Below are 13,565 nucleotides of genomic sequence, written 5' to 3'. Positions count from 1 at the left end.
AACCGGTGTCAAAACTCCTTTAGAAAACAAAGAATCAGCCCCTATTTGAGATCGTAACATCAAAGATCGCACATTTTGGTCACTTCGAACGTGGATATTGTTTTTTGAGGTGTTTTGATAGTCAGTTTTTTAAAGAATTTAAACTTTATTGCTTTTATAATTAATTGTTCAATTATTGTTGGGGTGACTTGTTTTTCCTCGCTTGTATACAATATTGCTTGTTAACAATTAATTTTGAATAATATAATAAAATTTGCATTTTGAAATAACGCCCAAAAAACATTGCGTACAGTTTTTGCTTCTTTTCTTGTTTAGCAGGTAATGTTGACCTTGAATGAATTTACAGGTACATAGAATTTTGTAAGTTTCGAATTTTAAAGTCAGTTTGCGGCCGCTTGATAAAAATTCTTGTTTTTTGATAAATTATTAAATTCAATTGTTTAGGTCATTAAACTTGTAAAATATTAGCTATTTGAATTTAATTATAGTTAAAATTGCGTTCTCTTTATGCCAGTGGCAGCTTGACCAGGGGATCGTTGATTATTTGTATTTTTAATTTTATCGTTGATTACGTTAAATAAATTTTTATTCTTTTTTCTCCACAATGGCTGACAAATTGAAAAAATATACCTTTCAAAGGAGAATGGCAATGAACGATTTAGAAACGTTATTGTCTTTATCCGATTCTGCTCTTACAGAGGTTCATAAGCAGTCGCTTTTTCGTGTTCGGTACTCAGAATTAGACGATGTTTTGGAGAGTTTTAATAAAAATCATCAAAACATCGTTACAAATCTTTTGAACTCTGAACCTACGGATGCTCAATTAGATTCTGAGGACATTATTCGTTCCCAATTTTTGAATGATCTAATTTCGCGGATCTCTTTGAAGATGATGATAATAGTCAAAAGAATGAGGAAAATATCGCCGCTTCGAATGCAGTACAACCTCCTAGTAATGTTCGCTTGCCGCAGTTAGAATTAGTTAAATTTTCCGGTGATTTTACGTCAGCAATTACTTTTTTTGACTTGTTCGATGCGCTTGTGCACCGTAGACCTAACGTTGATGATACGGAAAAATTAACGTATTTGATTCAAAGTTTAGAAGGGCCTCCTTTAAGGTTAGCTAAATCCTTGCCTTTAGCTAGAGAAAATTATGTTAGGATTTATGATAAATTAAAAAATAGGTATTTAAATAAACGTTTGCGTGCAATGGCACATTGGTGCAAAATTAAAGAAGCTCCCGCAACTATGTTTAAGAATTCTGATAGTTATAGTAATTTAATTGATACCTTTTCGGAAAATTTATCAGCTTTAGAAAATTTGGGTTATAAAATTTCGGATTTTGTGTTAGCTTACAAAATTCTCACCAAGCTTGACGAGGAGACTCACCAACGTTTTGAATTATTACATGGGTCTAGTGAAATGCCTACGTTTATTCAATTATCTGATTTCCTAGAAAGTCAATGCATTTCGTTTGACTCATCCTTGTTGTTGCCTTGTTCTCCCAAGGATTCTAATAGAAAAAATAAATCGCCTTCTAAACACAATGCAAATAAAAATGGTTCTAAAGTCAATAATCGCTATAGTTTTTTTTCGAAGCCTAATGCGACGACTTGTTTGTTATGTTCTGCCGATCACCATTTAAAAGATTGTTCTTTATTTTTAAATAAATCTCCTTATGAACGGTACAACGCTTGTAAGAGAATGCGTCTTTGTTTTAAATGTTTAGAAAAACACGATTCTCGTAGTTGTAGTGTCACCTCTCGTTGTGGTCATTGTAATTCATCCCACCATAGTCTTTTACATTTTAAAAGTTCTGAAAGTGCCACTCACGGCGCTACTTTTGTTGCTGCCGCTCCGACTACTGCTTCTTCTGATGCTCAGGTTAATACTGGAACATTGAGCTCACATGCTGCATCATTAGGTAGTGTTACCTCAAAAAACTCGAGCGTTTTGTTAGCTACTGCTGTGGTAGAAATTATGGATGGTTGTGGATTGTATCAACCTGTTCGAGCTTTAATTGATGGGGGCAGCATGACCTCTTTTGTATCTCAGTCTTGTATTCGTCAGTTAGGTATTAGACACTCTTCTGCTACCTTATCGGTACAAGGTATTGGTGCTATAAAAAGTACAGTGGTTGGTCGAGTTGATCTTCAGATAAAACCTGTGGATAGAGTGGATCCTATTTTTAATTGTGAGGCGTTTGTGTTGCCAAAAATTTGTGAGGACCTACCCGTTGTTGGTTTGGATGTTGAGCATTGGTCTTATATTGCTAATTTAAAGTTGGCAGATCCTCGGTTTCATCTATCTGGTAAGGTGGACTTATTGCTTGGAGCTGATATCTTTTCTCAGTTATTATTAGAAGGTAAAGTTCAAACTCCTAGAGGTATGCCTGATGCTCTTAATACCGTTTTTGGCTATGTCCTTATAGGTCCCTGTAGTTCGGTTCCTATGACATCTGCCACCTCGTTGTTTTGTCACGTGGATCAAATGGTTTCGTTGGAGGAGTCTGTAAAGCAGTTTTGGAGTTTAGAAACTGTTCCTGAAGTAGAATGTTCAGCTCCTGAAGATATTCTTTGTGAGAAAAATTTTGTTGAGAATGTTTGTCGAGACGGCTCTGGTCGTTATACCGTTGCTCTACCTTTCAGGGAATTATCTCCTGTTTTTCCAGGAATGTTTGAGTTAGCTGTAAATCGTTTTCTTTCCTTAGAAAAAAGGCTTTTGAAAAATCCTAGTGTTTATCAGGAAGATTGTACCTTTATGAAAGATTATTTGGATTTGCATCATATGGAGCTTATGTCAGAAACTTCTCGTCCATTATCTTGTTACTATATTCCTCACCATGCTGTATTAAAACCTGATAGTTTGACTACCAAGTTGCGAGTTGTATTTAACCCTTCTGCTCGAATTGGAAATCAGAATTCTCTTAATCAGTGCTTGTTTACTGGAAAGAAACGACAACAAGATATTTTAACTATTTTATTGGGTTTTCGACTTCATAAATATGTCTTATCTACGGATATTAAGCAGACGTATAGGCAGATACGAGTTGAGAAAAGTCATTGTGATGATCAGAGGATTGTTTTTAGATTCTCTTCTGATGAAGAGTTACAGGAATTTCGGTTATTAACAGTTACTTATGGTGTATCATCAGCTCCTTTTCTTGCTTTAAGGACTTTGTTGCAGCTGAGTGAAGATGAAGGTAGAGAGTTTCCCCTTGCCGCTGAAGTTTTGCGTACGAGTACTTATGTTGACGATATAGTGTGTGGTGGTGATACCTTAGAAATTGCGCTAGATCTTCGGAATGAGTTGATATCCTTGTTATCTCGAGGTCAGTTTGAATTGCGTAAGTGGTCGAGCAATGATATGCGATTATTAGAAGGTCTACCGGAGTCGCATATTGGTAAGAAACCTATTTCCTTTGATAATAATAGTTGTTCGTCACCTCTAAAAATCCTTGGACTTGTATGGAATGCACAGTTGGATTGTTTTTCTTTTGAAGTGACAGCTCTGGACAAATCTTGTACTAAGAGAAGTATGTTGTCTGAATTGGCCCGAGTGTTTGATCCTGTAGGGTTTCTAGCTCCCATGACTTTGTTCACGAATCACCTTATCCAACGTTTATGGTTGTCCGGAATCGACTGGGATGACTCTCCTCCAGGCTCAATTTGTAAAGTTTGGAACCAGTATAAGGAACAACTGTTATCCCTTTCACAGCTTGAAATACCTGGCTGCATGTTCGTGTCCAGGTATATTTGTTGTGAGGTACATGGGTTTTGTGACAGCAGTGAAAAGGGTTATGCCGCTGTTATTTATTTGCGTTTTGTTCTACCAGATGGTCAGGTTTGTGTCTTTTTTGTTTGCGCGAAGTCAAAAGTGGCTCCCATAAGAACTGTAAGCATTCCACGTTTGGAGCTGTCCGCTGCAGTTCTACTATCTAAACTCATGCAGTTTGTAGTCAGAGTATTAGATCCTAAACTTAAAATCGAAAAATTGGTAGCTTGGTCCGATTCTCAGGTAGCTCTAAGTTGGATAAAATCCTCTCCTCATCGTTGGAAAACTTTTGTTTCTAACCGGGTTTCATATATACCGGAACGCCTTTCTCCTAATAGTTGGTTTTATGTTCCTTCTGCTCAGAATCCCGCTGATTTGGCTTCCAGAGGTGTTTTACCTGCTCTAATGTTGGAGAAATCTCATTGGTTTGCAGGTCCTGAGTTTTTGTATAACACAGATCCCATTCCAGACGCTTCCTGTTGCTTTTCTGAGTGTGCTGAAATGCTTGATGAGGAGCGTGTGGTAACTTTGGCTTGTGTTAATGATGATAATTTTCTTGAGAATCTATTGAATGACATTTCCAATTTCTCGTTTATACGACGACTTATAGCTTGGATCGTGAGGTTTGCTTGGAATTCAAAATTCCCCAATGATAAGAGAAAAGGTCCCTTAAGTTCAAAGGAACTTTATGAGTCGTTGATTATGCTAGTTAAATATACTCAACATCGATATTTTGAAAGGGAGTTCGAGGGAAATGTTTTTTCCAAACCTTTGCGAAAGTTGTCCTGCTTTATCGATGATCAAGGAGTATTACGGGTTGGCAGTCGTCTTAGATATTTGTCTGTTTCGATTGATAAGAAATTTCCTTGCATCCTACCTCGCGAAAGTCCATTAACTTATTTGCTGATTGATTATTACCATAAACGATACTGTCATGCTGGGCTGCGTACAGTTAGTTTTTTGCTTGCTCAGTCATTTTGGATTTTGTCTCCTAAGCGTGCTATACGCTCGGTATTGTCAAAATGTATGCAATGTTGGAGGCACAATCCGAGAAATTACCAACCCCCAATGGGTAACTTACCTTTAGTTAGAATTTCCCAGGTTAAACCCTTCCTGAATTCAGGTATGGATTTTGGTGGACCGTTTTATGTTGTGATGAATCGCTATCGAGTAGCTAAATCTTGTAAGGTGTATCTGTGCCTCTTTGTTTGCATGGCCACCAAAGCTCTTCATTTAGAATTAGCTAGTGATTTATCTAGTGAGACTTTTCTCTCATCTTTGCAGCGTTTCATAGCTCGTCGTGGTAGGGTTGATAATCTATATTCTGATTGTGGCAGTAATTTTGTTGGCGCTGCTAAATACCTTAACCTCATGAAAAATGCTGCTTCAAATGAAAATATTTCCTTCCATTTTAATGCTGCATCTGCTGCCCACTTTGGCGGTTTATGGGAGGCGGGAATAAAGTCAGTAAAGACGCACCTAGCTCGCGTTATAGGTGATCAGATCTTGTCATATGAGGAACTAAACACGGTTGTAATTCAGATTGAATCGTATCTTAATTCTAGGCCCTTGACCCCTATAAGTTCTGATCCTAATGATTTGTCAGTTCTAACGCCGGGTCATTTTTTAAATCTAGAACCTCTTTCGGCTGTGTTTGAACCTCTTGATGGAGCGTATATTCCTGCATCTCATTTGATGAGATGGAAGTTAATAAATCAAATGCATAAAACTTTTTGGGAACGCTGGAGCAAAGAATATTTGCATACTTTGCATCAGCGCAGTAAATGGACTTCATCCGATAATTTAAAACCTATCGAACTAAGAACGATGGTCCCTCCGTCGCAATGGCGTTTGGGACGAATATCCCAAGTATTTCCGGGACAGGATGGAATTATAAGAGTTGCGGATGTTAAGACCACAAAGGGAATTCTTCGACGCCCCCTGGTCAAGCTGTGTCCTCTGCCTATCTAAATAATTCCTTAGTTTTTTTGTTGATCTTGTTATTAGTATAATATTGTTTAATTTTTTTTTGGGATTTATTCCAAAGTGCCACCATTTAAGTTATTTTTTTTTTGTTTATTAGCTTGTAATAGTTTTAAAATGCACCATTTAAAGCTGCATTTTGGTGGGGGAGAATGTTGTATTTTCATTTAAATTTGAATTAACTTATTTACACGAGGAAGGCAAATAGTCCCAACTCTAGTTATTTTGCCTTTTATCGCGATAGAAAAGAGGTTTGCTTTAATGAGTGCAAAAACTGGAGCCTAGTAGTGTTCGTCAAAAGTAAGAGAAGCTAGTGCCTCTACAATCAATGGCTCGCAAGTTGCTCGACAACCAACGGCTCGCTAGTTTGCCGGTGTAACAGCCTAGCTTGTAAGGCTTTTTTTGTGTATGGACTTGGTGCAGTGTTAAATGCAGCTGAGGGCCCTCTTGAAGACCAAATGCAGGGATTGAATTGGTAAGTGGACCTCTTTGCGCCTCATTTAATTCATCATTTTATTCCTTTTTTGCTCATGTTTAAGTTTTTTATTGAACCGGTGTCAAAACTCCTTTAGAAAACAAAGAATCAGCCCCTATTTGAGATCGTAACATCAAAGATCGCACAAGTACAGCATTTTCTTTTTTTATTTTACGGTCTTTAATAGTTCTTTTTGTTTATTCGTAGGCTGGAGAACCTCGTCGTTATTAAAAAATGTAGTATAAATTACTAACCAAATTCATAACCAGCCGCGTAACAAATAAGCTCGACTTCTACCAATCTACTGAGCAGGCTGTATTCATAAAAGATTTTAGTACCATAGACCACTTAGTCCTGTCGCCAGTGGGGGTACAACGGCCTCCTTAATTCAGATGGACTTACCCAAGTTTTTTTATGTATTTTGACCCGTAGAACACGAATTTTTTGGGTAACAGTCGATCCGGATGTCGATAAGATTGTTATAAACAAAGAACTTGAGGAATCACATAACAGCGATTTTTCGCAAAACAATTGTATTTTTTGGGTTATTCTAAGCAAAAAATGTTTTTACAAGTTTTTTCGTAGGATGCATAGTTTTCGACATAAACGCGGTTGAACTTTCAAAAAATCGAAAAATTGCAATTTTTGAACCCGAATAACTTTTGATTGAAAAATAAAATAGCAATTCTGCTTACCGCATTTGAAAGTTCAAGTCAAATTCTATCGGTTTTGATTACTTTCATTGCTAAAAATTAATTTTTTTATTGTTAAACAAAGCTATAAACACATAGTGATTGAATGATGTTTTCAATGCATTTCTCATTTGAAATCGAACGAGTAGGCGCGCATACAGAATTTCTACGTAGATTACGTACATTAAAACGCATGCATTGGGCACGGGAAACACTATGTGTTTATGGCTTTGTTTAACAAATAAAAACTTAATTTTTAGTAATGCAAATAATCAAAACCGATAGAATTTGACTTGAACTTTCAAATGCAGTAAGCAGAATTGCTATTTTATTTTTTAAACAAAAGTTATTTGGGTTCAAAAATTGCAATTTTTCGATTTTTTGAAAGTTCATCCGCGTTTATCTCAAAAACTATGCATCCTACGAAAAAAATTGCAAGATCATTTTTTGCTAAGAATCACCCAAAAAATACAAAAAAATGTTTGGTTTTGCGAAAAATCGCTGTTATAAAATTCCTCAAGTTTTTTGTTTATATCTTATCGACATCCGGATCAACTGTTTGCCAAAAAATTCGTGTTCTACGGGTCAAAATACATAAAAAAACTTGGGTAAGTCCATCTGAATTAAGGAGGCCGTTGTAACCCCCCCTGGCGACAGGACTAACTTGCACACCGAAAGAACACTAATAATAGAAAAAAGTTTCTGAGTGTAATGTTCCAATTCATATGGCGTTTGCGGATTGTCAAAAAGCATTCGACTCCACCGAATTATGGGCTGTTTTGTATTTCTAGAAAACGCACGTATAGATTCAAGATCATCATCATCATCTTTTTCTTTTAACAACTCTTCGTGAGTGTCTGCCCCGTTTACTATTGTCTTCCATTGGTTCCGTTGGTTACTATTTCCCATGGTCTCACTTCCATCTTCTCCAGGTCTTCTCTGACTGCATCTTTCCACCTTTTTCTAGGCCGTCCTGCCGGTCTTCTACCGTCTGGTCTTTCTCAAAACACATTGCTAATCAGTCTGTCGTCATCACTCCATACCACGTGACTTACCCATCTTAGTTTATTGGCTTTTATGTATCTCACGATGTTTTCCTGTCCGTAGAGAGTTTCTAATTCATTGTTGTATCTGCTCCTCCGTTTATTTTTCACAGTGTCCCTGCAAGGACCATATAGAACTCGCAGAATTTTGAGATAGATGGCAGAAGAAGCATCGGCAGAAGACGAATTTCATGGCTGAAGAACCTGAGAGAATGGTTTGGATGCAGCTCAAAACAACTATTTAGAGCTACTGCCTCAAAAATTAAAATAGCTATGATGATTGCCAACCTCCGTAGCGGAGATGGCACCTGAAGAAGAATACTAATAGTTTATTGATTTCTATCTTTATCAATGTCCATGTTTCTCTTTCGTATGTCACTGCTGGTCGTAGATATTATGGTTTTGTACGTTTGGATTTTGGCACGTCTTCAGAGAAGCTTTGACATCATTAGATGTTGAACGGCCAAGAAAGATTTATTCCCAGCCAGTATTCGTATTTCGACCTCCCGTCCTCTTGTGTTGTCACTGGTAATTGTTGTACCTAGTTATTTGAATTCTTTAACCACCTCAAAATTATAATCGTTTATGGCAATAATTGATGGATTCGACCGTTACTTGATAGAAGTTCATTTTATCTAATAATAAAACACTGAAAACGTTTGTTTTCTATACTTCCACAAAATTTATTGTAACTATGTGACTACAGCTGTTTCGGCAGAGTGCCTTTCTCAAGTGATTTAGTTTACTATGATAGTAGTTTACTAGAGTAAACTAAATCACTTTACAACAACCTTTATCAAGTGATTTAGTTTACTATGATAGTAGTTTACTAGAGTAAACTAAATCACTTGAGAAAGGCACTCTGCCGAAACAGCTGTAGTCACATAGTTACAATAAATTTTGTGGAAGTATAGAAAACAAACGTTTTCAGTGTTTTATTGTTTATGGCAATGTTTTGTCTTATTCGCGGTCGTTCCTTTCTTGGCACGATCATGTATTTGTTTTCTTTTCTTTTCAGGCCTACTTTTAGTGATGCTTCTTCAAAGTTCGAAACTATCTCCTTAACTTCCAGTGTTGTCTGTGCTACTGGACATACGTCATCTGCAAATGCAAGAACAATCTTTGTTCCTCTGGTAGTTATGTCTGGTTTGACTCTGGTATAGATTTTTCGCATTGCATATTCCCATGCTAGTTTAAATAGTAATGGTGTAACGGTCCCAAAGGCATTATTATTTTTGCTCCACCCTGTATACTCAGTCCGGTAATAATGTTTGTGTTTCAGTGTATTACGTAATTCGTTTCTCACAATGTTGGATTGATCTTGTGTTCTCGTGGATATTCATATCTCTTTTATCCAAGGGACCTCGATATGTTTCATACCACCAAAAGAATCTGAACTCGTAAATCTTTTACTAATGCATTTTTGGCGACTGTGAAACTGGAATATGTTATTTTGAAGCTGATTTGTTTATGTTGTGAATTCCTTTGCGGAGATAAGGGCTCTGAGTGTGTTTATGTAATACAACAAGTTTACACGTGCAATATTGCGAACGTTGCGAAAAAGCCTGGGAGAATATTGAGCTGAGATATAGCTATCAGAATTTCGTTTGGTTTAGTCCTATTTGCGAGAGAAAGAGTCCTAAACGAACAATGGAATTTCATCTCTAATATAATTAATAGCTGTACTACTTTATCTGTCAAAATGAGTGTCGATATGTGCCGTGATATCAGGACAATGTTTAACACTTTAACTGCTGCATCGATGGACTATGGATCACCCACGGAAAAAGAACACAACAAGGTACTTGCGCTATTTTTAATTGTTGAACTCTTACGTTTTCTCGCCAGTTAGTAAAATGATTAAAGACTTTTTTTTTAACAACTTTGCTAAATTTTTATTTGTTTCAATAAAGTAAGAACTGTGTTTAATTATTAGATTTTCTTTAACAATCTCTATCCTTCTTACAAAGTAATCACGCATGAAAGTAGCCTACGTTAAGTACAGATATTCCAAGTAACCGGCATTCTTAGTTTTATATTTTTTCTATAAATAAGCATATATTATATTTTCTTTTTTTAATTATGGCGCCCCCGAGCAATTTAGTTTCAATTTTATTTAACATCTATTAAGAATCCACACCCCTAAGTCTCTGAAGACTTAGAGCTACCGAGGTACATCAAAAAGTTAAGTAGGACCAAGTATATTTTTATATTTTGTTAAATTTGTCATGTTACATATTATTTTTTTTGCCTTTGTTATCCATAGGCGTGCTACATATAAATGTCACCCAACGTGTCGACCTCTTCTTCTTTCTAATCCTTAAATGTTATATAAATATCGCCCAATACATAGTGCCATAGTGCCATATAAATGGCTTCCATTCGTGGGGCCGTTACAATGGGAACAGCTGGACTCCCTGTCTGACTCCAGTGTTCACGCCGAACGCCTTTGAAGTATTGCCTACTATTCTATTTTGTGCAAAGAAATTGTTTACACACTTTCGCGCAACCATTCGGTACACCTAGCTCCACCATTGCACTCCGCAGTTTTAAGCGATCTATGGAATCATATGCTTGTTTGCAGTCTATGAAGATCTGGTCTAGGTACGTCTTTATTATACTCCCAATACTTTTCTAGCATTTGTCTGATAGTAAATATTTGGTCGATGTTGATCTTCCATTCCTAAAGCCGCACTGGTAATCGCCAATAATTTCGTCTGTAGCTCTGTACATGGCAGTAATCGCTTTAGTAGTACCTCTGAAGCCAATATCTTATACATATTATATATAGTACTGATTAGTGATTCCCCTGTAGTTGTTACATGTATCTTTTCTGCCTTTTTTATGTACTGGCATGATAATACACACTCCATTCTTTTGGCATTATTTCTGATACCCCGGTTTCTTTTGATTATTTTATGTATTTTAGTTCATGCCCTCAATGGAAAGCAATGGAAGACATTGAAATCCCACGAAGATTAATAAAAGCAGTAAAAGCACTCTCTACAAAAATAACAAAGTAGCTATCAAAATGGACAATCGAATATGCAGTTTATTTAAGACGACAAAGGGACTACTACAGGACTGCTCCACACTCCACATCCCCTACCCTGTTCAAAATATTCCTGGAAAAGACCCTGAAATCATGGAAAAGAAAGTGCGAAGGAATGGGTATACTAGTAAGGAATGAATATCTATATACCTCAAGTTTCGCTGACGACCAAATAGTGATCGCACAAGATGAAGATGACCTCAGTTTTATAATGAGGAAACTGGAACAGAAACCTAAAGAAAACTGAATACCTAACAACGGAGAATACAGAAATAAAACAACTGGAAATAGACGAAGGTAAACAAATCAGAGGAACAGATAAGTACAAGTATTTAGGTTTTATAATATCAAACAAAGGAACAAATGAGGAATATATAAAAAATAGACTAGGACAAACAAGAGACTGCATACGAAAATTGAACCCAATACTATGGGATAAGAACATCAGCATAAAAACAAAAAGGAGAATATATAATACCATGACAAGAAGTATCCTCACTTATGGGTGTGAAAATTGGACAATAAATAAGAAAACCAAAAATAAAATAAGATCAACAGAGATGGAATTCCTAAGGAGAAGCTGCAGAGTAACAAGGAGAGATAGAATAAATAACATAGAGATTAAGAGAAGAATGGGAGTGAACTCAGACATAATAGACTACATCGAACAGAAGAGATTAACCTGGTACAGACATGTCAGAAGAGCAGACCAAAATCGGTGGATAAACCGAATAACAGAGTAGAACCCGATAGGAAAAAGGAAGAGAGGCAGACCGCGAAGATCCTTCAGAGGTGAAGTACACGAAGCAATGGAGAGAAGAAATGTACAGGAAGGGGACTGGCAAGACAGAAGGAGCTGGAGAGAACGGTTCAGTGAAAGAATACAGTAAAAACTGTGGAAATCCTTAGTATATATAGTTCATGCCCTCCTCTTTTGATCAGATCTGCATCAATATTGTCTAGTCCCGGGGATTTGTCATGTTTTAGGGTTTCTATCGCGGTGCTAATTTCTTCTAGGCTTGGCGGGGGTACTTCTATCTCGGCCGTTTGGTACTCACAATTGGCGTTATTTCCATCAGCGTCGCCCTGAACATTTAGAATATTTTCAAAGTGTTCTTATATGCACCTTTCTTATGTTGCCTTACTTCTTTGTAGAATTTTTTATCTTGATTGCTTCTATGCTTATGTTCTACTTTTTAAGTATGGTCCAGTATGGTGTATGGTAAACGTTGGCAGTCAACCTGTTAATCTAAAAAGTTGTTTTATTTTCGAATGTTTTTAAAAAATGTGTGTGTTGCATTAATTTCGTTTAGACATTTGTATTATTCATATCATTACATTATAATTCAGTTTAATCATAAAACCTATTAATATTTAGATATCTTCAAAATATTTTCAATCGTGGTGTATAATAGTGAAATAGCACTGAATAACCTTGAAAGTCCAAGGTGTATCTTGATTGTCGGCTTAAAGTTATCTTAAAAATTTTATTATCAATATTTACTTTACTGTATTATTTAATATAAATCGCAAGGAATTGGCGATGAAGGGGAATCTCCTTATAGTATGGTATAGTTAGACCCAAACCCAGACATCCAAATTGAAAGTTATCCTTCAACACCAAATTGTTCTATATGGTCCACATAATGTTCAGAAAAAAGTCACACCATTTTGAGCGTCGGGTTTGGGGGAGGGGGGGGGGAGGGGGAGAAATCTGTAAATTCGTAGTTTTTTACGTTTTTCGTCAATATTTCTAAAACTAAGCGGTTTAGCATGAACAACCCTCTACACAAATTTGTTCTACATTAAATTTGAAATAAAAAAGGCCCTATGCACAACCCTTCTAAAATGAACGGTTCCAAAGTTACGGTGGTAGTATAGTATAATTGGTCCAAAAAAGGCCTAACCCAGACATCCAAAGTAAAAGTTTTCCTTCAACACCAAATTGTTCTATATGGTCCACATATTTTTTAGTAAAAAGTTACACCATTTTGAGAGTCCGGTTTGGGGGGAGATGGGGGAGAAATCGGTAAATTAGTAGTTTTTTACGTTTTTCGTCAATATTTCTAAAAGTATGCTTTAGCGTAAGGAATGTTCTATAGAAAAATATTTTACATAAAATTTAAAACAAAAAGGTTTATACATAACTGTTATAAAATCAACGGTTCCAGAGTTACCGAGGGTAAAAAGTGGAGGTTTTCGATACTTTTTATATTATCCGATTTCTCCCCCTCTCCTCCCCCCAAACCCGACGCTCAGAATGGTGTGACTTTGTTCTGAACATTATGTGGACCATATAGAACAATTTGGTGTTGGAGGATAACTTTCACTTTGGATGTCTGGGTTTTTGGTATAGTTATATCATAAATATTGCCCAAAAAATTTAAAAAGTATCGAAAACCTCGACTTTTCACCCTCCGTAACTCTGGAACTGTTGATTTTATAACAATTATGTATCAAACATTTTTTGTTTTAAATTTCATGTAGAACATTTCTGTATATAACATTGTTTACGCTAAAGCATAGTTTTAGAAATATTGACGAAA

General features: G+C 36.3%; 1 protein-coding gene across 1 annotated transcript; it reads left to right on the top strand.

Annotated features, from left to right (window-relative positions):
* The first annotated feature begins 604 nt into the window (after window positions 1-604).
* Window positions 605-9,130, top strand: LOC126891566 (uncharacterized). Its single transcript, XM_050660742.1, has 5 exons — window positions 605-845; window positions 890-2,798; window positions 3,090-3,765; window positions 4,138-4,397; window positions 8,986-9,130. The coding sequence occupies exons 1-5, from the start codon at window positions 605-607 to the stop codon at window positions 9,128-9,130; spliced, it is 3,231 nt and encodes a 1,076-aa protein (XP_050516699.1).
* The last annotated feature ends 4,435 nt before the right edge of the window (window positions 9,131-13,565 follow it).

The sequence above is a fragment of the Diabrotica virgifera genome, chromosome 9, assembly GCF_917563875.1.
Source record: "Diabrotica virgifera virgifera chromosome 9, PGI_DIABVI_V3a".
Classification (NCBI taxonomy): domain Eukaryota; kingdom Metazoa; phylum Arthropoda; class Insecta; order Coleoptera; family Chrysomelidae; genus Diabrotica; species Diabrotica virgifera.
This window is presented reverse-complemented; position numbering and strand designations above follow the sequence as displayed.

What these genes read in the sequence shown, in the direction of transcription:
- LOC126891566 (XM_050660742.1), top strand. Translation starts at nt 605, where the DNA reads ATGGCTGACAAATTGAAAAAATATACCTTTCAAAGGAGAATGGCAATG. An exon ending in TTGCATCATATGGAGCTTAT is followed by an intron (nt 2,799 to 3,089) that starts GTCAGAAACTTC and finishes GATTGTTTTTAG; the next exon opens with ATTCTCTTCTGATGAAGAGT. An exon ending in CCAGGTATATTTGTTGTGAG is followed by an intron (nt 3,766 to 4,137) that starts GTACATGGGTTT and finishes CCTTCTGCTCAG; the next exon opens with AATCCCGCTGATTTGGCTTC.